We start from the raw sequence: 22,990 nt of genomic DNA, 5'->3' as shown, positions 1-22,990 counted from the left end.
GCTGCACTGTTAATGCGATTTGCATTCTTAGCCTACTTCAGCCACTTTGTGTCTGCCTATCTAGCCTCTTTACGCCACTTTCTCTTCAATAGAAAATATGCTTTAAAATTTCCGCGTTGCTGGGTGGATTCGAACCCACGTCATGCCGGTTCCTCAAGCACACTATAGCCCTAGGCTTTAGCGCTGCGCGGTGTATGCCCGCGGGCAGCGAAGCATCAATTGTCAGGGTTAGCACGCACCGGCGAGCCCCTGGCGAAATCTCGGAGGTCACTCAAACGGAGGGAGACTTCGCGCACACGACGCTAGATGGGGTAGCGCGGGTCCAGAGAAAATCGCGAGGGACGAGCTAGGCTGCAGTACACGGCTCACGTGACAGGATTTGGCGGTGGCAATACGGTGTGTCGATACATTGGATGAATGCTAATTGCAATAACATCAACAGTCATCGTGAGATGGGTTCTCGCCTAATTTTTCTTCAACTTCTACGAGAAAATAAGCACGGAAGAGAGGAACAAACGTACAGATAAAGAAAGAAATTCAGGGAGGTTTTTAACCATGGCGGCGCCCGGTTGGCTACCCTGCGCCTGGAGAAAGGGAGAAAGAAAGATAAGAAGGGGGAAGGAGAGTCAGTGTGTGCACATACGTGGGTGAATGCTCACTCGTGTACAGTCACAAGTGATCTCACAACTCAGTTGCCTTCGAGAAGGGCATTAGCGCTTTGGCGACCTCATTGCGCGAGACTTCGACACTTAAGTCGCACAGATCCACCAACTCCCGATTATACTCACCTGAACCCTGACATGCGACTTCACCTGCCATCAAGAATCTTCTGTCGTGAAACTTTAGCACACCGCACGTGGTGAGTGCCACACTTATTAACGCTCATCGATTCGTCGTCAGCAGCCTTAGCGAATAACTTAGGCATCTCCTGCTTCCCAACAAAGAACCTGGTAAACAAACGGTAAATGTTGCGTTGTTTTGATCTTGCGAGCCTCCGCGCCAACGAACTCTGACGTCTTCGCTAATTGCACCACGCACTCTGCTATCGTGACGTCTTGCCGCACTTTCACCTTTACGAGGAAGCAAGCACTAAGCACGAACCTAATTAACAAAACTTGCGTGATGGATATATAAAAAAAAAAGGTTCTGCATCCCTACCAACAACAAAAAGACAAACGTCCATTCTGGCGTTGGTCGTCACGAGCTTGGCATGCCACCATTTGTCGCTTGTATAGCGTCACGCAGTGCACTGCCCCAACATCTCGCCCCACTTCTTGTCTGCGCTTGTTTGAGAAAGAAACCGCTGAAGCAAACTCACAGAACCGCGATATTTAAATTTTGCCCATGCTCATTTTGTAAATATCTTTCGCGTATTGCCACTCCAGGAATCGCAGCGTGTTTTCGAACTAGCCACACTTCTCTGTTTGATGTAAGAGAGACTTTCTTACCTTGATTTTGCAGCAGCCGCAATACAATATAGTGTGAAAAAAAGCTATAAAATGGGACTTCACGAGAAGGTCAGTTTGTTAATATTCTAATTTAACGATAACGCATTTTCGCTCATAAGGACGCGGTGGTTGCTCATACCGACGTGTTTAAGGTAATTAAGCGGAGCCTCACGCAGTGCAGAGAAGTCTTCACGCTGACGTAATGCCATAAAACTTATTGTTTGTTAAAATAGTCTTATCTTCTTCAATTTTATTGACGTACTGGTTCTGAAGACAGTTCGTGCAGAAAATATTTATGTTACAAGAATAGGTAACAACCGAGCCGGCGAGATATAGCTGAAACGACGGATGATAAGGAACAAATGCCAGGCATTCAAAGACGATCAACAGCTACAGAGTGCAATATAACTGATGTCTAGACAAGTTAGTATGGCATTCGCATTAAGAACAAATCGCCGAGTGAAGTAGCCAGATGAGAGGCAGACAGTACACAAGTAGTTGCTTGCATGTTATCTTTGTGCAAGCAGGGCTACCTAATCCAGCAGTGCACAATAATGATATGCAGTCAGATGCACGTTTGAAATTTATCTTCGTAAAAATGCGCCCCTATGGGTGGCTACACGATTGCAGCCCCAGGTGTTTACGACATCGACAAGGGAGACTCAGTGGTCTACCCGAAATCACCGAGCTTCTCGATGCGCCGACGACTCCGCGGGCCTAGTCCCGAAGAACTGCCAGGTCAGTGCTTGCATTGCGAAATATAAATGAAATGAAAAAAAAATAATTTGTTTGATCGAAGCTCTGGTGATCGGGAACGTTTGGGCACCTTCAGAGCGAAGTACGTGCTAGCCCTCATAACGAGAAAATTTAAGAAGCTTCACAAGCAGATGAGCTTGCCTGCTGCCGCGTAAGCAAACATCACAATTCGTAGTTAAAAAAAAATACACGTCAGGCAAGTATCCAGTAACTTTTTGGACAGTGCAAGGGGTGTCTTGAGAATCATTTTGCAAAAGGGCGCAGATAAAGGCCGAAGGGAGCGAAACATGAAAGCCGCCAATAAAGCAGAAACTTTTCGAGGTGCAAGATCAATGCGTAATGATAAACTCGGGTAGCTTATACCCTGCATGTTGCTAGCTTTCAAAGTATTACGTGCAGGCACAATGCTGACAGCAAGAATGACACACGCGAAAACATTCTGTATTATACTGCTTCGTGCATGGGCATTTCGGCACCTCCAGGGTGCTTTCAGCTGCAGTTGGCTTGTCCATTCCAGAACAAACCTGCTGGAAATGATTATTTTTGTTTGATTTGGTGGAGTGATTGATTGTTTGATATAGCAGTGAGAAGGCATACCAAATTGAAAACGTGAAGGTCAGTTTTCTCATGAATGAAGAAGCATGGCGTGTCTGTGTTCCAGCTCCTTGTGACTACCGACCAGAGAAAGCCGACAGCACCGTGTATCCGAAATCTCCGAGCTACTCGATGCGCCGAAGGGGTGTGCTTCGCGATCCGGAAATTTTTCAATTTCCCGGTTAGTGCCTGCCCGAGGATGCTTGCTACACGACTGAAATAAGTGAACGCGAGGAGCTTATGTGAAGTTTTCTTTCTTTAGCTCCTGGAGATTACGAAACAGCAAAGGCAGAGAGTATCACCTTCGTGAAGTCACCAGAGTTTGGAATTGCCTGCAAGCTGAAGGAGCCAAAGCAAGAGGGACTCGAATTTCCCGGTCTGTAGAAAAAAAATCTAAAGCTAAGCCTTTCTTGAGAATGTATCGCGTGGGGGGGACTAAAATGTGCTCATCAAGGCACACTTTCACATCCCTTGGAAAACTTGTCCCACCGAATCTCTCACACCAGGTCCTGGATCGTACGAAAGTAGAAAGGTGTACGACAGTTCTCACGCCAGGCCACCGGAGTATTCCTTCGGCAGGCGCTTGAAGGAACCGAAAACAGAAGACTTCCCTGGTTCGTGAGAAATTTTGTCACCGATTGACTTCTGCACCTTTGGTACCCCGCACTGCGCACTACTGCACCTTGGTAATTTTGAATTTCGTTATCCGCACAGAAGCACTCGCACAAAGTGAGCTAAAATGTATCTGAAACGCACATTTGAAACGCACTGGAGCGCAATGAAACGCTTTCGTTTAGTTTGCTGCTCCCCTTGAATTGCATATAGGCTTCATGCTGCAGAAATGGGAAAAAAATGTCGTCTTAGTGACCCGACTGAAACTGAAATCTAGCGAAGGAGTAATGGTTTGCAGTAAGCCGGAAAAAAACGAGGAAAGACAGAGGAAAAACGAACTGACTGTACACATTCTGTGCGAATGAGACCTGCCTCCCGCGAAAGTGCGTTTAACTGGCATGAAAGAGGAGGTAATTTCCAAATTGAGTTGAAAATTTTAGGGTAACCATGAACATATTTTCGGGACTGTAATGTGACCATGACACTTGGAGTTTCCTAAATATTACTAGTGGAAACTGGTGCTCCGAGCGTTCAGGTACACCGTTGGAATGATGTGTGGCACATGGATTTGTCTAATATTCGTGATTGCGGCTTTCGAAGTTCTTAAGGCATTATTCATTACGCTCGGCCTTTCTAAAGAATACTTTTTTTTTCTAAACGCTTCAAGGTGGTATGTTCCTGCTTACATGCAAACTTATTGCGATTGTTGCATTTACACCGCAATACTTTATCGCAAATGAACAATTTGCAAAGCAAGAAAGCCCTTTGAAGCCAGAACGACGAAGCTTATATCAATTTATTACCCATCATTTAACGATAGTTGAATCGGCATACATGAGCTCCAGAAGACAATATTGACAGAGTTTCCTTCGGAAATTTTTGGAAATAACTCTGTGATCTTAGTTGTGCTTCGCAAATGAAAATATACAGCCCTTTTGTAGTTTCATGGCAGTGACAGCTAAGCGGTTATTGAAGTTTTGTTAAGGACTCATCTTACCTTCCACATGCGCCGACCACGCAGCGCCTGGTGCTTACGACATAACCCGAGCTGATGGTGCTGTGTACACCAGATCGCAAGAGCACACGATGGCGCACAGACTGATGGAAAGGCCACCAGACAGCGCTGAGTTTCCGGGTTCGTTCAATGCGCATTCTTCGTCCTCGCGCACACAACGGCCGTTTCAGTGACGCAAAACGTACATGTTCAGCTCCAGGAGACTACGACGCCTCCAAGGCGGACTCGGCAGTCTTCTCACGAGCCCCACAGTTCAGTCTAGCCAAGAGGCTTGAACGCGAGGCTCCGGAGTCGATCGACTTTCCCGGTTTGTGAATTCCTTTTTGGCAAGATTCTTTTTGGCCTTTTGGCACTGTGCACAACGAGAACGTTCGCAGGCCCAACGGACTACGACTTAAGCAAAGGAAAGATTATGGCGGCCTATCGGGCCCCACAGTACAGCTTCGGGTTAAAGATCAAAGACAAGCCTCCGGATTCACTGAAGTTCCCAGGTGCGTCATCACGTCTGGGTATTTGATTTGTCTCGGTCGTGCGAAAGCGCACGTTTTCTTTCAAAGCACGGAGTCCTGTTAGCCTTGGACACTTCCATCTTGCTAGCAAGCCAAGTCAGAGAATAAAGCTAATTTTGAAACAGTTTCACACCGAACTCCAGCCAGTTTTTCCGAGTATTACATTTGCGGAAGCGTGACGAAGCCCACTGACATAATGGTAGCTGCTGATTTAGGTTATGTACACTAAACGCATGTCATACTTTGATCGATGATGATATAGCTGGATAAGAATTTCAAAACACAATACACAACCTCTTTACTTTGCCGTTTCTTGTGCACTTATAAACCAAATAAACAACATTTAGCCTTTTCAGTACGGCGTTTAAAGAAGTGTACCTACACCGCATGAACTTCGTGCCGCTGACAGATGAAAAACTGGAAATGGAATGAAGCCTTCAATCTCCTTAGCTTTCGAACGTTCCACGCGAAACATTTCCCCACACAATCTTTGTATGCAAGCTCGAGTATGCCATTTTCAGGTCCAGGAGCGTACAATCCGGACAAAGCAGACCGGGTGGTGCGCACTCGGTCACCGGAATACAACATAGGGTCAAAATTGAAGGAAAAGCCGCCCGAGCACTTTGACTACCCCGGTTAGTATACTATCGATGCCACTTCGCATTTTTCAGGAGTCTTATGTCGCGTAAGTTCTGACGTCACTTTTGTAGGGCCCAGCGAGTATCACTCAGAAAGGGCTGACCAGATGACCAGAAGCCGATCCCCGCAGCACAGGATTGGCGTCAAAATAGCAGACAGGCCACCGGAATCCCTGCACTACCCGGGTCAGTCGCAACACCATGGTTGAGAAACGCTAACCTTTATTTTTTGCCTACCTATGTTCATTACGTCTCTGCATTCAATAACGTCCTCAGGCCCCGGTGAATACAATGTCGACAAAGCGGATCACGTGATAAGGATTCGGTCGCCACAACACCGCATTGGCTCCAAGTTGAAAGACAAGCCGCCGGAGTCTCTGAACTACCCGGGTCAGTCACATTTAAGAACTGTTCGAAGCAACGCGCGATGCTTTTACATTTGTGTTGCCATTCAAGTTCGTTATTGATAAAAAGCAAACAATCACTTTAGGGCCGGGCGAATACAATGCCGACAAAGCAGACCAAGTGACCAGAAGCCGCTCACCGCAACACCTCATTGGAATCAAGATAAGAGACAAGCCTCCGGAGTCTCTGCAGTATCCTGGTCAGTGACGATTGCCAAATTCTGTAAAGAAACGTGCAGCGTATTCCTGATGACCATTATTAGAAAAAGACGGAATACTATCCGTAGGACCTGGTGAATATGATGCCGACAGAGCAGACCACGTGACCAGAAGCCGCTCACCGCAGCACCAGATTGCCTGCAAGTTGAAAGAAAGGTCGCCCGAGTCGCTTGATTTCCCCGGTCGGTCACTTTCGATTACTTTACCTCCATCTATTATTTCGTACATTTAATCGACTGCCTTCTTGCCACTTATTACTGAAGTACGGCGACATCCTTAGGTCCAGGGGAATACAATGTGGACAGAGCGGACCATGTGACAAGAAGTCGGTCACCACAGTACAGAATCGGCGTCAAAATAAAAGACAAGCCACCAGAGTCTCTAGACTACCCTGGTCAGTAGCTTTTTTATGAATTGCGAGAATTAAGACTTTTTTTCTATGTAGCTTTGGAATGCTCATGTTGATCATGACTAAATTGAAATCACGCTCCCAGGACCTGGTGACTACAACGTCGTGAGAGCAGATCACGTGACGAGAAGTCACTCACCGCAGCATCACATGGGCGTGAAGTTAAAAGACAGGCCTCCGGAGTCTCTTGATTATCCCGGTCAGTGCCTAAGTTAATTAGTCCTGTCTAAAACACGACTGTTTGCTCGATTTGTATTACTTTTGATCACTGGTCAGTAGCGCTAAAAATGCACTCGTGACGGTGTTTTCAGGTCCAGGGCAATACTTTGTGGACAAAGCGGATCAAATGACTAGAAGTCGCTCACCGCAACACAAAATTGGAGTCAAGCTTAAAGTCAAGCCACCGGAGTCTTTGGGCTATCCGGGTTGGTCACGTTTAAGTATTTAGAACTTACTCGGTTTATTTTTGCTTCACGTATAGTTGCTTGTTGCTGCTGATCACTGCTAAAGTGTGCTTATATCTCTAGGCCCAGGGGAATACAATCTAGAAAAAGCAGACCACGTGACAAGAACTCGTTCTCCGCAACACAGAATAGGCGTCAAGGTGAAAGAAAAGCCACCGGAATCTCTTCATTATCCTGGTTGGTCACAATTAAAATTATCTTATCAAATTTGCGTTTATTTCGTTGTCGGCATCTATTCAAGCCTGGTCACAGATGAATAATGTAAACAAAATAAAAAAAAAACCTAGGTCCGGGTGAATACAACGTGAACAAAGCAGACCGTGTTACGAGAAGTCGCCCGCCAGAGCACCACATTGGCATCAAGCTAAAGGATAGGCTACCAGAATCTGTGCAGTATCCTGGTGTGTTGGTACATCTCTTGTTTCTGTCCATACTAACGGAAATATCTATGAAATCAAAATTACCAAGCTCTAGTATTTACAATGCAAACCGACGTTCGTAGGTCCCGCTGACTACAACGTGGATAGAGCAAATGACGTCACAAGAAGTCGATCCCCTCAGCACCGAATCGGAACCAAGCTAAAGGACAGGTCACCGGAATCACACGATTTCCCTGGTTGGTTGCATTTGCATAAGACCCATCTTCCTTCGACCTTAAAACCCAATATTCCTTCACTTTCACATACCGATGTACTGAGTCGTCACTGTCATTCTATGCTAAATGCAAGCCGATATGTCTAGGCCCAGGGGAATACAACGTCGATAAAGCAGACCGTGCCACAAGAACCTCCTCACCTCAATATCGCATTGGAGTCAAGCTGAAGGACAGAGCACCGGAATCAGTGGAGTATCCTGGTCTGCTATATTCTATCATAAATGTCAACACAGCATTTTGTACTACCGCTGCATTGATCCTCTGTGTTAAACTAATGATAAGATAACTTTATAAGGTGAAGTAGAATACCCAAATTAGGACGGACCCTTTTATAAGAAGGCGCTCACTGCAGCGCGCTATTCACTTAAATTCAAAGAACAGTACACTATAAAATTGGAGTGTTTGCTTGTTCGCTAAAATAAGCCGTCTATTTAACTCCCAAGATCTCTTGCAAAAGCATGTACAATATTGACCAATTTGTTTTATTTGTACTAATTCTTGCATATTATATTTATATTCTTCAGACATGTTACAAGTGCGATTCATCTCTTATATCCAACCGAAATATTTATGAAAGACATCAACTCTGAAAAAAAAAAAACATAAGAGAGTTGAGCCTCAGGACTTCTGTAAATAAAGAGTTTTCACACACACATGTAAGGGTCACATGCAAAGCCCATGTGTTAGGTTCGAGCGTAGTTATCTGAACAGATGATAACGAAGGGAATAGAAAGCTTCGACCAACGCGCTCGAATCCCGAAACTCAAATGCACACGCGAACTGAAATGACGAGTGTGGCTCGTCTCCAACGGGAATCGGAAGAAGCAGGAGCCTGGACGAGTACGGTTCGTCTTTTGCGATATCGGCAATAACCAACTTGGGCAAGTACAACTCGGGCTAGGTGGTTGAAGGGTTAATGCTTACGTTTGGCCGTCCTTCATGCTCTACTTTTACGCACTGGTCTTGACACTCAACGACTTTCTTAGGTCCTGCGGAATACGACGTAGAGAGGGCAGACCATGTTGCGAGAAGCCACTCTCCACAGTACCACATTGGTATCAAGCTAAAAGACAAGCTGCCGGAATCAGCGAACTATCCTGGTCTGTCGCATTGACTGTTTTGAATTAGCTGCACGTTTCCTGTACTACAATACATATATATATATCACTATCTTTTTCTTCTACTATCCTGGTCTGTAGCATTGACTATTTCGAATTACCTGCACGTTTCCTGTAATATAATTATATGGTACTATCTTTTTCTTCCTTTACGTTTGGGCTAAGTCTAGTAGTAGCTGTCGCAGGTACCGGAGACTATAATCGGGGCTAGGTGGACTGCGTAAGAAGTATAGGCCACCGCTTTTCCAAATAGGAATCAAGCTAAGCAATAAACTGCCAGAACTGTCGGGCTATCCATGTCTACGCCGTAAATTGTTTTTGCAAGACAGACTCTATATACTGAGTGCGTATGGTTGATTTTTGACTACCATGCTACTGACAAGGCAATCAAATGGCGCATTGAGGTCCGGGAGAATACGATGTAGACAGGGCGGAGAGCGTTATAAGGCACTAGCTGCAGCATTTTATAGACATTGAATATAAGAACAGGGTACCAAAATTGATAGACTTTCCCGTTAATTGGCAGCGGTAATTCGCATTCTCATGTAAATTTAAGTCCTACGTGTGTTTCTTTTCAGTCGTACTTTATTTATCGGCACTGACATTGTAAGCATGACCATAGGACCAGGCCAATACGATGTGGATAAGGCCGACGGAGTGGTACACAGTAGATCAGCCCAGCATCAGATAGGCCTGAAATTGAAAGATTAGCCGCAGGATTCATTGGAATTCCCAGATTAGTGGCACGTAACAGTCCCCGCTGGTCTTGAAAGAAACTGTCCATTGTTAATTTTAGGTAACGGGCATTACCAGGTCAGAAAGGCCGATCTTATGACCCGTGATCGCTCTCCGCAACACAGCATCGGCGCCAAGTTAAGAGAAATAAAGGCGGATTCATTAGATCCTGGTTAGTGGAATTCATTTGGTCAAGGCGATAGAGTATGTTCAACGACTTTTATGTTTTCTCTTCAGGTCCAGTAGCGTACAACGTTGAAAAAGCAGATCGTGTTGTCTACAGTCACCCCCCTGAGCACAGGATCGGCGTCAGATTAGGAGAAAGAGAACCAGACTCATTCGATTATCCTGGTCAGTCGATGCAGAGCTTGATGGAAGAGCGCATTCAAAGAATGTGTAGCTTTTTCTTTAGGTCCAGGCGAGTAAAACGTTGAAAAAGCGGACTGAGTTTTGCGCACTCACTTTCCTGTGCACAAGATCGGCATTAAATTAGGAGAAAGACGGCTGCAATATTTTGATTACCCTGATCAGTTGGTATCACTTGCGTGGAGCGAAAGACGGCTCTCACCGAGTGTATCGCTGTTTCTTCAGGTCCTGGAGAGTACAACATCGAAAAAGCAGACCGGGTTGTCGGCGCTCATTCTCCTCAGCATAAAATCGGCGTCAGATTAGGAGAAAGACAGCCGGATTCATTGGATTACCCTGGTCAGTACATTTTACAAGGCTTTAGTGGAGCAGGACATTCACTGACTCTATTGCCGTGTCTTTAGGTCCTGGAGAGTACAACATAGAAAGAGCTGACAGAGTTGCACGCAGCCACTCTCCAGAGTACAAAATCGGCACCAAGTTAAAGGAGAGAAGACCGGATTCGTTAGATTACCCTGGTCAGTCCATCTCACAAGGCTATAGTGAAACTGGGCATTCACTGACTGTGTTGCTTTGTCTTTAGGTCCTGGAGAGTACAACATAGAAAGAGCCGATAAAGTTGCACGCAGCCACTCTCCAGAATATAAGATCGGCACCAAGGTAAAGGACAGGAGACCGGATTCACTAGATTACCCTGGTCAGTCCGTCTTACAAGGCTATAGTGAAGCAGGGCATTCACTGAATCTATTGCTTTGTCTTTAGGTCCTGGAGAGTACAACATAGAAAGAGCCGATAGAGCTGTACGCAGCCACTCTCCAGAGTATCAGATCGGCACCAAGTTAAAGGAGAGGAGATTGGATTCATTAGATTACCCTGGTCAGTCCATCTCACAAAGCTATAATGAAGCAGGGCATTCACTGACTCTGTTGCTTTGTCTTTAGGTCCTGGAGAGTACAACATAGAAAGAGCCGATAGAGTTGCACGCAGCCACTCTCCAGAGTATAAAATCGGCACCAAGTTAAAGGAGAGGAGACCGGATTCGTTGGATTACCCTGGTCAGTCCATCTTACAAGGCTATAGTGAAGCAGGGCATTCACTGACTCTATTACTTTGTTTAGGTCCTGGAGAGTACAACATAGAAAAAGGTGATAGAGTTGCACGCAGCTACTCGCCAGAGTATAAAATCGGTGTCAAGTTAAAGGAGAGGAGACCGGATTCATTGGATTACCCTGGTCAGTCCATCTTACAAGGCTATAGTGAAGCAGGCCATTCACTGACTCTGTTGCTTTGTCTTCAGGTCCTGGAGAGTACAACATAGAAAGAGCCGATAGAGCTGTACGCAGCCACTCTCCAGAGTATCAGATCGGCACCAAGTTAAAGGAGAGGAGATTGGATTCATTAGATTACCCTGGTCAGTCCATCTTACAAGGCTATAGTGAAGCACGGCATTCACTGACTTTATTGCTTTGTCTTTAGGTCCTGGAGAGTACAACATAGAAAGAGCCGACAGAGTTGCACGCAGCCACTCTCCAGAGTATAAAATCGGCACCAAGTTAAAGGAGAGGAGACCGGATTCGTTGGATTACCCTGGTCAGTCCATCTTACAAGGCTATAGTGAAGCAGGGCATTCACTGACTCTATTGCTTTGTTTAGGTCCTGGAGAGTACAACATAGAAAAATGTGATAGAGTGGCACGCAGCCACTCTCCAGAGTATAAAATTGGTGTCAAGTTAAAGGAGAGGAGACCGGATTCATTGGATTACCCTGGTCAGTCCATCTTACAAGGCAATAGTTAAGCAGGGCATTCACTGACTCTATTGCTGTGTCTTTAGGTCCTGGAGAGTACAACATTGAAAAAGCTGATAAGGTTGTACGCAGCCATTCTCCGGAACACAAAATTGGCGTCAAGTTAAAAGAAAGAAGACCAGACTCATTGGATTATCCTGGTCAGTCAAGTTTATCAGGTTTTCTTGAACTAGAATTCTCACTGAATTTAATGCTGCCTCGTTAGGTCCTGCAAAATACAACGTCGACCGAGCGGACGGAGTTGTGCGCAGCCACTCTCCTGAGCACAGCATCGGTGTGAAATTAAAAGAAAGAAGGCCGGACTCCTTGGATTATCCTGGTCAGTAGGCGTTATTAGGCTTCACTGAAACAAAGTGTTGAAGTCTGCTGCTGTGTCCCCAGGTCCTGCAGAGTACTACGTTGAAAAGGCTGACCGGATGGTGCGAAGTCATTCGCCTGAACACATCTTCGGCATCAGACTGAAAGAAATGCCTCCAGATTCACTGGAATTCCCTGGTTAGTAAGCGACAAGCAATTATAGGGTGTTCTTGACTAGCTTAATATGCTGTATACTATCACACACGTGCCTTAGGAAGCACCCAGACTTTGGAACATAGCAAGGAGGCATATGACGCCAACAGAGTCGACTCTTTCACTGGTGTTAGTTTCCCAACCGACATATTCGAGTGAGCCACAAGATGTTGTTGAAACAAATTTCACGATATGATAATATACCGTCCACTCGATTGCTGTCATCAGCAGATTAATGGGCGGAGCAATGTAAGTTGTCTACCAAAATTAATTTACATCCTTTTCAAGCACTACAGGAAAACATAGAAGAAGTTGCTGGTTAGAAATATTTCCTCGTCGAAAAGCTTGGCTCATGCAGTGCTGCGTCTTTCTGGAAGAAGCACAACTTTCCCTCGAGAATATTTTGTTGTCGTTGTTTGAACCATTGAGAAAGTTTGTGCTATACACGACGACTGTTTTAAGCAGTTTCTGTATAAACCACGTTTTTTTATTGTAGCAGCTTCTGATTAGGGGCAAGGTGGTAGGTTACTGGCAAACCTCGCAGAACTGTGAGAAAATCGTTTCTCGGAGACTGGAGGAGCTAAGTGAGGGTATCGAGGTTATAAAAGCATCCTTAAGCACTTGAGAAAGCGCTATCGAATCAGGAACCTGTGGAATTACACCTCATGACAGCTCCTCGCCACTACGACATTCCCAAGGGGGATAAGATCGTGTACGGCTCCACGCCCCGGTATACGACAGGCGTTAAGCCTCCTCAGCCAGCGCCAGATAGTATGAGCTTCCCAGGTAGGGTTGTGACGCCTCTTGTTTCTACACATGCTGCTGGCACGAACCGCCACTCATGACAATCGTCGCTTCACTCTCGAACAGCCCCTGGAGACTACAGTATTTCAAGAAGCCAAAGCACGCTTTATCCTGGATCTCCTAAATTTAGCCTAGGAATGAAATTGAAGGACAAGCCCCCGGACAACATCGACTTTCCTGGTTCGTTCAGCTTTAGTATCTATTGTTCATCGTGTAATATAAGCATTCTTCCTGCAGTGTTGTAAAATATACGTGTTAAGGTTTTTCAGAGCGTCGCATATAGACAACATAGCGTTAAATTATCCATGCCGTCCAACTGTTAGATCATCTTTGCTTCCTTCCATTCCTCGATTCTCTCTCTATCCGTAGCAAAACTTTCAGATGACCGCTACTGACCCTCAAAGCTCAACATAACTGCTTTATAAAATTGTACTAAGTCAACATTTCATCCTCAACAACTAAAAGCAACTGCCGTGGCCTCCTGTGTCACATCTTTTGTACAACGTCGGCGCAATGGAATTTCCTTAGTGGATACTGAAAAAAAAATGCAGAATGCATAGCGTTGGCTGTGCGCCTATGTAGTGTGACACACTCAGCATGGTGGCCGATTAAGCTGCGCATGGCACATAAAAATAAAGCTCATCGCAAGATGCACATGCATTCAACTTCATAATAGTAACGAATTTACCATGTTTAACAGCAGGAGAACTGACGAAATGCAAATTTTTTTTCAACATGCACCGTAAGGCAGACAAAGCTGTTCCTAGCGATATTACAAAGCCTAACTAACAAAATGCTATTTTGAAGCATTTGGCTATACGGGATGCCAGACTTTGAGTACACTTATTGTTGTGTCCTCGTGCTATTCAAACGTGCATCTCAGAACGAAAAAGGTGAGAAATCTTACTCAGGTTTCTCTTGCTGTTCAGCGCCATCGGACTACAGCCCTGGCAGAGGCGTAAGCTTCGTGAAGGCGAGGTCCCCAAAATTCACATTCGGCTTTAGGCTAAGGCCTTCTAAGCCGTACAGCTACGGTTTTCCAGGTTAGTGCGCACCATACTGACACTATTTTGTCTCGGATGCTCGTTGCACTGACGACACGCAACCACTGCTTCCATCGAGCTCCATGCAGTTACAATGTATCTCGGCCAGCTAGGATCAGCTAGGATTGTTTATAGTTCTATCCCACAATTCAGTTTCGGCGCACGACTGCCTGAAGGTCCACCCGAAAGTCACTATTTCCAAGGTAGACTAAAAAACAAACTCACGTATGACTCACATTTGTTAACAGCTTACAGTACACGAATAATTCTTGACCGCACACAGTGGTCAAACATAACGTAAGTAGAGTACGAAAACTGAGCTCTATTAAAAAAGGTACGAAGCGTTGCATATAACGACTGCTCCGCATAATGTGCTTATTTAGTTGTACTACAGTTTTTTAGCACATGTCACGCAAAGGGACAGTTCGAGCACTCTGCGTTGGTAAATAGATTTATATAAATGCGAGTAATATATATCCTTTAAGATGTATAACACCTGTTCTTATCGTTTGGTAGCACCAGGAGAGTACGACCCCGATAGAGCGAAGGAACTAGTTTATCCAAAGTCGCCACGCTTCACTATGCGTTCGAGACTCAAGGAACGACTGCCCGACAACGTAACGTTTCCAGGTTAGAACTGTGAAAGAAAGTCTGGCGCTCTTTAGAGCTTATTCTTTCGTTGTTTTTGTTATTTTAGCACCGGGTGCATACGATCCTGACAAAGGCAATCCTGCTCTATTTGGATTGCCACCAAGAAGTAAATCAAGAAGTCCGAGAAGATCAAGGTCTCACGACCTCGAAGACAAACGTGGTGAGATTCTTCAATAGCGTAGCGATTTCGTTAAAAATTAGCTGATTATGACGTTTGCAACAATTTTGTCAGGTGACTAATAAAATAAAGTTAGATAATGCGCTGCCGACCACTAAAGCTTTTATTTTACATATATCTAAAGCAGCGGCATCGCCCCCTGAAAGAACGAGCATGAGAAGCAGTTCATTCCGAATTGTGAGGACGACAGATGGGGCTGCTGGTGGTACGTGTCATTTTTTTTACTAGAAAATGTTGCCTTTTCGCGTAAGCAAACATAAAATGCAGCGTACACAAAGTTGACACACTTGAAATCTTTGCTCGATGCAATGTCTAAAAGCAATGCACATTTCTGCTCAACAGAGCGCGATTTTAAAGGTTCGGAGCAGACGATCAAACGAAGTCGCTCGCTAAGTGGAAATCGACAAAAGGACACTGGTTCCAAAATGGGAAAGGTATGAACTTTGGAACAATATAAATACTTCGCGCTCTTATTTTGCAGTGCTTTGTGTCTTAGAAAACTCTTTACAAATAGACAAAACAAAAGAGGAGACGTCGGGATCTCCAAAAACTACGACACGAAGCAGATCGTTTCGACTGACTCGACAATCCGAATTCGGCATTGATGGTACGTGTCTCTGAATTTTACGACTGCCAATAAACGTTCTGCAAACGCTTATTTCAATTTTTTATCGCAGAAACACACGCTAAAAGCTCGCAGGAAGCAGTAAAGGAACACCGTTCGCTTAGGATCATTCGCAAACAAGCAGCTGGAGTCGAAGGTAGGCCGCGTCTCCCTTGAACGTATCACGAATGATAATACGATCGCATTTGCCCAGGAGAGCCACCACAGGTGAAAATCGTCGTTTCTGAAACGACGACTGACCGAAGCAAACCAGAAGGCGATATGAAGAAAAAAACTGACTCAAAAGGTTAGCGAATCGCTTGCCAACATTGATCGTTTCAATAGTGCTGAAACACCACGCAGCGACCGAAAGAGAGGAAGCGAGTTCTACAGTTGGGACGAAGAAGAGTGGGTTCCTTCGATCTCTCCGGAAAAAGCTCGACGGTACTGAAGGTATACGATGCACCATCGCGTTTCCAACGTTATGTGCCATGCGTTTCGCCTCCACATACGTTCTGCAATCTTTCTTTTGAAGAAATCTCTCGGACGTCTAAAGTGGCTAAGGAGCCAGCAGCACACAAAACTACCACTCGTGCAGTGCAGAGAAAAGCAGACGAAGAGCGAGGTATGAACTTGTCTAGGTGGTACTGCCGCTTATTATCTCCGCGTTGTAACTCTTATTGTTACTTTTTAAGAGCGGGTCAGCGCTGCTAGTCAAGCGGGAGCTATGTCTCGAAGGAGTCGGTCGCTTCGAGTCATCCGAAAAGAGGTGGAGGAGATACCAGGTACGCAGCGTGTTGAACACTGAGTACGGAATGCTTACATCTGGAAACGTCATGTTCCCCGCTTCGCCGGCGCTTAAGTAGTGTTCTTTTCTTTTTCTTGCACACGCATAGATAAGCGAGCCAGGTCCACTGACGAACTGACTAGACGAAGTCACTCGTTGCGTGCAGTACGAGCAAGGAAAGATGACATTGAAGGTACGCAGTGTAGATGCTCGAATATTCAACTCTCGTCTCCTGTCACCGTGGTCGCTCAAAAGCATTTATGCGATTTTTTTTCTCAGCAGAAGAGCCAGATAAAAGAGCTAGGCCTTCGGAGCGAAGATTAGGGCGGAGCAGGTCCCTTCGAATTGCGCAAAGCGGAATCGACGACATTGATGGTAGGTGCAGTACATGCTTCATGCGCAGGCCACAGAAACTTGTCAGTAATTCTACACTTTCTACGAGAGTACTTTAACACTCATCACGTGGTTTCGCCTGCAGAGAAAGAGAACGTGTCGAAGTCCGAGACTCATATAACCGCATCTTCCTCTTCGAGTTTTCACAAGGAGCGGTACTCGAGCCAACACTTGGTGAAGGGTCTCGGTAATGGCGGTGAAAAATCTCATTCCTTTTTTAAACTCCCATTTCTTAAAGCGCTCGCATTTATGAAACGTCCGCAATGACGTACTCTGTCCGCCACGAGCCTGACTTGCGCTTTTTCATAATTTCAATTTAGAACCTGCTGCGTTTACCACGAGCGACGAAAGTGGCATGTTCGAAGACGACGAAACGATGGACAGTGTGTCAGCCCGGGACAGGACGTTTGTGCGAACTCCGACTGGTCAGTGCGTTTCAACGTTGCCTTTCACCCGGTTATGTGAAAACAAAATCACAACGCAATTTGTATACAATTTATTAGAAACTTCAAGTAACTTAAGAAATACATGACTTTGCCAGTATGCTTTGCGAATTTCACATTGTGCTTCGCGGAGCAATGATTGACAGCATAGACGACATACTGTTGTGTTTATCTGCTCAGAAGAAAAAGTAAAGTGAACATTATATTACTTTAAGTTTTTGATAACTCTTCGGAAGTCTATTTGCATTCGCTGTCTTCTTTCGCGTTCTATATTTGTTGCCGTTAAGAATACATGCCAATCTGTGCTATAGTTTTACATTGCCCGACTTCACACCACAGACTCGTCCAGAATTCAAGTTTCCCCGGACAGTTTTGGGGAATGGAGGCATGCCCAAGGAAGCATCAAAATGGCACCGAGATTTCCAGAGGGGCTTGACTTCTGGAAGCCACCTGGAACAGGGTCTTTGTTCGCTAAGCTTTATCAGTCCTGGACGCAGGAAACAGCTGTTTCTCCTGGTTAGTAGACCCGTTACGTCTGCCAATATTTTATTCGTTTGACAAGTCCGCTTGTACACATCCACTTGCACAACCTACCAGGCCTGAGTCCTTTGCTAAATGGTGACTGAAAATATTGCAAACCTGGCAAGGCTCCAACTAGCAGACAAGACAAAGGTCTCGCAGCTAGATGGACACTTCAAGTACTCAGCTGTGGGCGAACAAGGAAAGCCTCTGGCTGAGCTCCTACAGTGTGCTCGAGCCTGTGGCTTTCCTCGTTGAACCGCAGTTGATTACTTCAATTACGCAGAATCATTAAGCCTGTAATGTGAAGCAGCAGGAGCTTGAAGCCTGTAATGGCCAACGTATACATGCTACGCTGACCTGATACCTCAAAATTGTGATATAGGAACGGTAAATTTAACGCATTTGCCACGGCAGCATTTTGATGCGCTTCAGAGAGTCTTCAGTTCTGGATAGGTAGAATGAAATGAAATAATTAATTACTGTTTAATTGGATTAAAACCCAAATAACATTTAGCTGCTCCGTTTTTTTTTTGTACAAATATACTCTCCATGGAAGAAATGCAGGTGAACAGGTTGTTCTTAATTTTGTTGATGTTGAACTGTGTATTGCATTACAGGGTTAATCGTTTTGGTTTCTTGAATCAACAAAATGCGATTTTTTATTTAGAGTTCATCCAGATTGCTAAATATTGCTAATTGTTCATTGCGTTCTCCTCAAAACATACGTGCACACACGCACAAAGTAACACGCAGAACACTGTAATTTACAAGCACAGCTTTTTCTGAAAGCAACCAATTTCAAACCAAGTTATGGTAAATACGGCAAAATATGTGCATTGAGCATGTGCAAGTACTTTTGTACGTTGGAGTAAGGTAGAAATATGGGCGAGTTGGAAAGGATGTATACTTACTGGTCAGCGCGAAAACAACTGAGTACACAGAGGTCCTGTGTCCTTCTAACTTTGTGTCCTCAGTTTTCGCGCTTACCAATAAGTATGTATTGAACGTTGAACGTCGGGAAATCAGGCAGTCATTTACGGTGTATAACTGCCGTTTAGCGTTCGTTCCGAGACTTTTTGTTGTACATTGAACAACACATCGTCTTAATTGTTGCCGTATTCGCAGCTGAAGCAGAAGACAACAGCCGAGTGATGTTCCGTTCAGCTGCAAGCCTCCTCTTCAGGAAAGGTTTTGCAGCAATTCTGCGGAATGAAACACCTGGTACGGTTACCCGCAGACGTCGGTGGGCCAATTGCAATCTGTTTGAAGGATTCCATCTAATTGCTATTGCCTTGTTCCTGTACCGCGCGTCCCCACGGTAGCTACAGGAGTGTGGCGACAAATATAAGGAGTCTCAACACACTTTTTAATGTTTAAGATGATTGTACACTTACTCGTGCTAACATTTATTTATTCTACAAGTTGTTACTACTTTTCACTGTGCAGCCCGATAACTTCTTCGTCGCGAGCTATTGTGTCTTTAGGCGACCCTAAAAAAATAATTATCTTCCCCGTAATCTACTAACCTAAAGTGGCTGAATACAGGTGTAAAAAACTCTGCTTGTCTTCAGCAGAAAGAAATTGCTTATTAGGCCAGACTACCCATCTGTAATTACGCGCCCATACGGTGGCACTGATGACGTCAGTGTTACGTTAGTTGAATCCCTGTTCCTTTATTTTTATATATTTGAGTTCCTTTTGTGCTAAAGAGCTCAACCAGAGATATCAGGTAAAGTTGTATAATTGCATGCTGTATATATATTTTTAATAAGCTATAAGCTAGCTTTTAGCAGACGCTGCCAAAATCTGTGATCGCACTGGAAGTAAGGTAGAAGAAATTGGCGTCGCCACTTGAGTTTCGTTTTTACGTCACTTATGCTCCCTATTTGCAACTCCACGAGTGTAATGCACAAACTTAGTGTAACTTAGCATTTCCCTACAATGTCTCTTTAACCGTCCCGTTAATTGCTAGTAAAGATGACGCACGGGTACAACACACCGGCCAAAGTGCTGCCCAAAATGAATGGTTCCGAAACTAGCTAGCTTCCAGTTTGTGTTTGTCCACGTGTAGGGGTGTCAGCATGCTGAAACATTCGCGCCTTACAATTATTTTCTGTTTTGCCGACAACAGGACCGGGTTACTACAACCCGAGCATCGGTGAACAGCTGCGCTTCCCTCGCATGCCGAGTTTTACGATACGAAGAAAGCTCAAGTGCCCGAAGAAAGAACCAACGCCTGGTTAGTGTATCCAATAATTGTGCTCGTATTTATTGTGAATGCTCCTGTTTACATACATGTCTTAGAACGCGATGAAATCATTCTGTCAGTTCCCATGTCTTTGTTTTTCTCATAGTTTGAGCACTCAGCTCTTTATGCAACATCATTTGTAACCTATCCATCAGAATTTTACGTTCATTATGTGAGTGTAAACCTAATAAAGTGTTATATATCCATCTAATTAAGGGAGCGATAGACAGTATCTTTTCAAAGTGAAAATTCGCGATCTATGTCTGAATATTAAGTTATACGTGCGGCATATATCGAAAGTTGTATACGCAACGTCCTCTACATGTCTCAATGTTAGACACATGTACACAATTTGTATGTAGAAATCGCGCAGGAATGTTACAGTAATGCATTTTTGTGTTCACAATATGACAAAATGTGGGATTTTCTTACAAATAATAAAATGAAACTGCAACTTGGAGCGGATCACGTGTTTCTTTTGCTGTTGAATGGAATGTGTTGATGTCGTTTCTTACTTTTTTGTTCCTGCGTTGGGCGCAGCTCCCTGGGACTATAGCCCAGACAAAGCCGATCCTCTGGTGAGACCCATGTCGCCAGCTTACACCTTCGGACACAAGGGCGACTGTTGTCATTGCAGAACCACGAGTCCTGGTTTGTACACTTGCAAAATGGCTACCCAGAGGGTCCTTTGCAAGCATCTGCACTGGGTCTGCACTGCTGCACTTGGTTCACCCTGCTCTGCGCCCCTTTTTCACCGGGTAGCACGCCTGAACACCTTCGCAGTGCACCGACTGACCCATTTCTCCTACTCTTCTCCGTCGTAAGGCTGTCTCCTTTGCACCGAAGCGATACCCGAGATCTCGCCCTTTTTGTTTCACCGATTGCGAGCGTCCGTCTGTACTTTAGCGCCGTGACATGCGACAACCGCGACTGTTCATTTCACTCCGTGTGAAGTCTTCTCTGCGCAAATAGCTGGCTACACGATAGACACTGAATATCAAAGTAAGATGTTTTTCTTTCATACCTTTCTTGCCTGTCTGTGAATACATGTGGAAATAAAGGTTGCATATTACGTACGGTGGCTTTCGACTTTTCTTTAATGAGAAATAATCAGCAATGTGACCAGCAACGGGCGCGCAGTTACTCATCCCTTCGATGTAGTAGTTGGCAAAAATGCGTTCTTTCGAATTCGAAATGAAGTCTGACATTCCAGGCTGTGGTCAGAGTATTAGCTGACAGCATTTCGGAAAAATTTGGTAGCATTCAACATAAGTTACTAATGAGCTGTGCAATTCTTAGTACTCGCACGGGACGAACATTTCACTGGCACACAAATTCACTGTGTACGGTTCTTGAATAAGCGCAACGTTCATGTTTATGTCCCATGACTGTTGAAAAAGAACCATGTATGTTTATAGACAAGTATGCCGTGAGCTATTGCCGCTACTTGATGAGTTTCCTCTAAAGACCGAAGGTGTAAACCCATCGCTCAATTGTTAACACCAATCTGGCCTTGTGTTTTGACAGCACCGGGTGCCTACGACCCCGAGAGAGCTGATCAGTGTGTCAGATCACTGGAGCCTAGTTACACCTTCGGAGTGAAACACAAGGATCCTAAACGGGATAATTTTCCCGGTACGTTAAAAGGCTTTCTACTGGCTTCACTCCCATTACTTAACCTCCCCAGAATAGAAAAGTTGCGAAGCTTCTCTAACCTCATAATTTGAAGCTCATGTGTTCATCCCGGTGAGTCATATAAGTCATTAAACGGCTGAGGATGGGGAGATAGTCGCACTCGATCAGACAATGCATAAATCATGCTTAGGATGTCCGAAATAAGCATAATACGCATTGCTATCCGAGTAAGTGTAGAAAAGAAAAAAAAATGTTTGGAGGTTTTAGCATGTAATATCAAGTTGTGCTCTGGATTAAAATTTATACAACACTCAAGATTTTTACGCAATATCACTTTTATAAGAGTATTTACGACGTAGAAATGATGCAACGCGTTATATTTAACCCTGCAGACATACTCTTCTAAGAAAGAAAATCAGAAATGCACAAATATGAAGAGAACTTCGCAACTTTTCTATTTCGGAACGTTGGTTTGGAGAGTAACAACCCTTTTTGTGCATTCCCTTAAGGTTATACTTGGGAACCGTACTAACAACCGAGGTATGGTCTTCTACTTAAGTGTGTCTCTGTGTGTGTGTGTGTGCTCTGATTTCACTTAACATGAAATTCTGTGTAACTTGCACTCTTTTTTACATCACTTCTGGTTTTGGGCATCTGTTGACTATTCTTTCGCTCTGCATGATGCTGTGCTGAGTTCACCTAACCGTGAGCTAAGCGTGCACCATCACACTGAATAAATGCCAAATTTGATCCAGCGGAATTTTGATGATGCGTACCAATAGTTTTAATTTAGAAGAGATTCCTGGGACAAAACGTTCGTGTGATACAATATATAGGACGATCTTTAATCTCAATGTCAACAGCGTTATGGAACAAGATAAATAATTTTCAGTGCCACCCCTAATGTTTTCCAAGCTGGCGGCAAGACAGGCAACGCTAAGAGCGCGGGACGTTGCGATTGTCAATGGCATTTGCTTGTCGCATCTGTAGCCGTCTGTGTCGTCACTGTGGCGTTTCCTCAACGTTTAACAACGTCAGCGAAGTGCAGTTCGTAACTAGCTGCGCTACCCCATCAGGCGTCCGCGTCATCACGAAGCACCTAACGCACTGCATAGACCAAATCGATCTTCATACAACGAAAAATACGCAGAACACCAAGGAAAAGACAGCCTAAAGAAAAGGACTATATTCATTTAGCCTGTCTTTTCCTTAGTGTTTTGTGTCTTTTTAGTTTTATGAAACATGTACAAACTAGCCCAACAAGTTTTATTCAGATCAATCTTCTCTAGGGTGCGACATCTAGGGTGCGACATCTAGGCATGCGTTTGGTATTGACGCCGTAACGACAAGCACGACACAAGTGCACGTGGCAGTATCGTTGAGATTTCACTGCCGTATCAAAACACGTTTTCCGGATAAACTCG

The 22,990-nt window shown here is 44.7% G+C and overlaps 1 protein-coding gene across 2 annotated transcripts in view; it reads left to right on the top strand.

The window, feature by feature from the left end:
• Window positions 1-22,990, top strand: part of LOC119463895 (uncharacterized) — a 148,685-nt gene that overhangs the window by 55,216 nt on the left and 70,479 nt on the right. Inside the window, exons 6-42 of one of the 2 annotated variants that reach the window (XM_049656320.1) lie at window positions 2,079-2,186; window positions 2,866-2,979; window positions 3,061-3,174; window positions 3,305-3,412; window positions 4,432-4,545; window positions 4,619-4,732; window positions 4,803-4,916; window positions 5,456-5,569; window positions 5,645-5,758; window positions 5,849-5,962; window positions 6,063-6,176; window positions 6,264-6,377; window positions 6,476-6,589; window positions 6,690-6,803; window positions 6,916-7,029; window positions 7,132-7,245; window positions 7,356-7,469; window positions 7,571-7,684; window positions 7,810-7,923; window positions 8,710-8,823; window positions 10,168-10,281; window positions 10,347-10,460; window positions 10,526-10,639; window positions 10,705-10,818; window positions 10,884-10,997; window positions 11,061-11,174; window positions 11,240-11,353; window positions 11,419-11,532; window positions 11,596-11,709; window positions 11,775-11,888; window positions 11,954-12,067; window positions 12,130-12,243; window positions 13,129-13,242; window positions 13,992-14,105; window positions 14,622-14,735; window positions 14,803-14,916; window positions 15,059-15,139. In XM_049656320.1, the coding sequence (XP_049512277.1) occupies window positions 2,079-2,186; window positions 2,866-2,979; window positions 3,061-3,174; window positions 3,305-3,412; window positions 4,432-4,545; window positions 4,619-4,732; window positions 4,803-4,916; window positions 5,456-5,569; window positions 5,645-5,758; window positions 5,849-5,962; window positions 6,063-6,176; window positions 6,264-6,377; window positions 6,476-6,589; window positions 6,690-6,803; window positions 6,916-7,029; window positions 7,132-7,245; window positions 7,356-7,469; window positions 7,571-7,684; window positions 7,810-7,923; window positions 8,710-8,823; window positions 10,168-10,281; window positions 10,347-10,460; window positions 10,526-10,639; window positions 10,705-10,818; window positions 10,884-10,997; window positions 11,061-11,174; window positions 11,240-11,353; window positions 11,419-11,532; window positions 11,596-11,709; window positions 11,775-11,888; window positions 11,954-12,067; window positions 12,130-12,243; window positions 13,129-13,242; window positions 13,992-14,105; window positions 14,622-14,735; window positions 14,803-14,916; window positions 15,059-15,139 (4,173 nt within the window). The remainder of the gene's footprint in view (window positions 1-2,078; window positions 2,187-2,865; window positions 2,980-3,060; window positions 3,175-3,304; window positions 3,413-4,431; window positions 4,546-4,618; window positions 4,733-4,802; window positions 4,917-5,455; window positions 5,570-5,644; window positions 5,759-5,848; window positions 5,963-6,062; window positions 6,177-6,263; window positions 6,378-6,475; window positions 6,590-6,689; window positions 6,804-6,915; window positions 7,030-7,131; window positions 7,246-7,355; window positions 7,470-7,570; window positions 7,685-7,809; window positions 7,924-8,709; window positions 8,824-10,167; window positions 10,282-10,346; window positions 10,461-10,525; window positions 10,640-10,704; window positions 10,819-10,883; window positions 10,998-11,060; window positions 11,175-11,239; window positions 11,354-11,418; window positions 11,533-11,595; window positions 11,710-11,774; window positions 11,889-11,953; window positions 12,068-12,129; window positions 12,244-13,128; window positions 13,243-13,991; window positions 14,106-14,621; window positions 14,736-14,802; window positions 14,917-15,058; window positions 15,140-22,990) is intronic. The other variant, XM_049656321.1, reaches the window with a different exon arrangement.

Source organism: Dermacentor silvarum, chromosome 9 (assembly GCF_013339745.2).
Source record: "Dermacentor silvarum isolate Dsil-2018 chromosome 9, BIME_Dsil_1.4, whole genome shotgun sequence".
NCBI classification, from domain to species: Eukaryota; Metazoa; Arthropoda; class Arachnida; order Ixodida; family Ixodidae; genus Dermacentor; species Dermacentor silvarum.
This window is presented reverse-complemented; position numbering and strand designations above follow the sequence as displayed.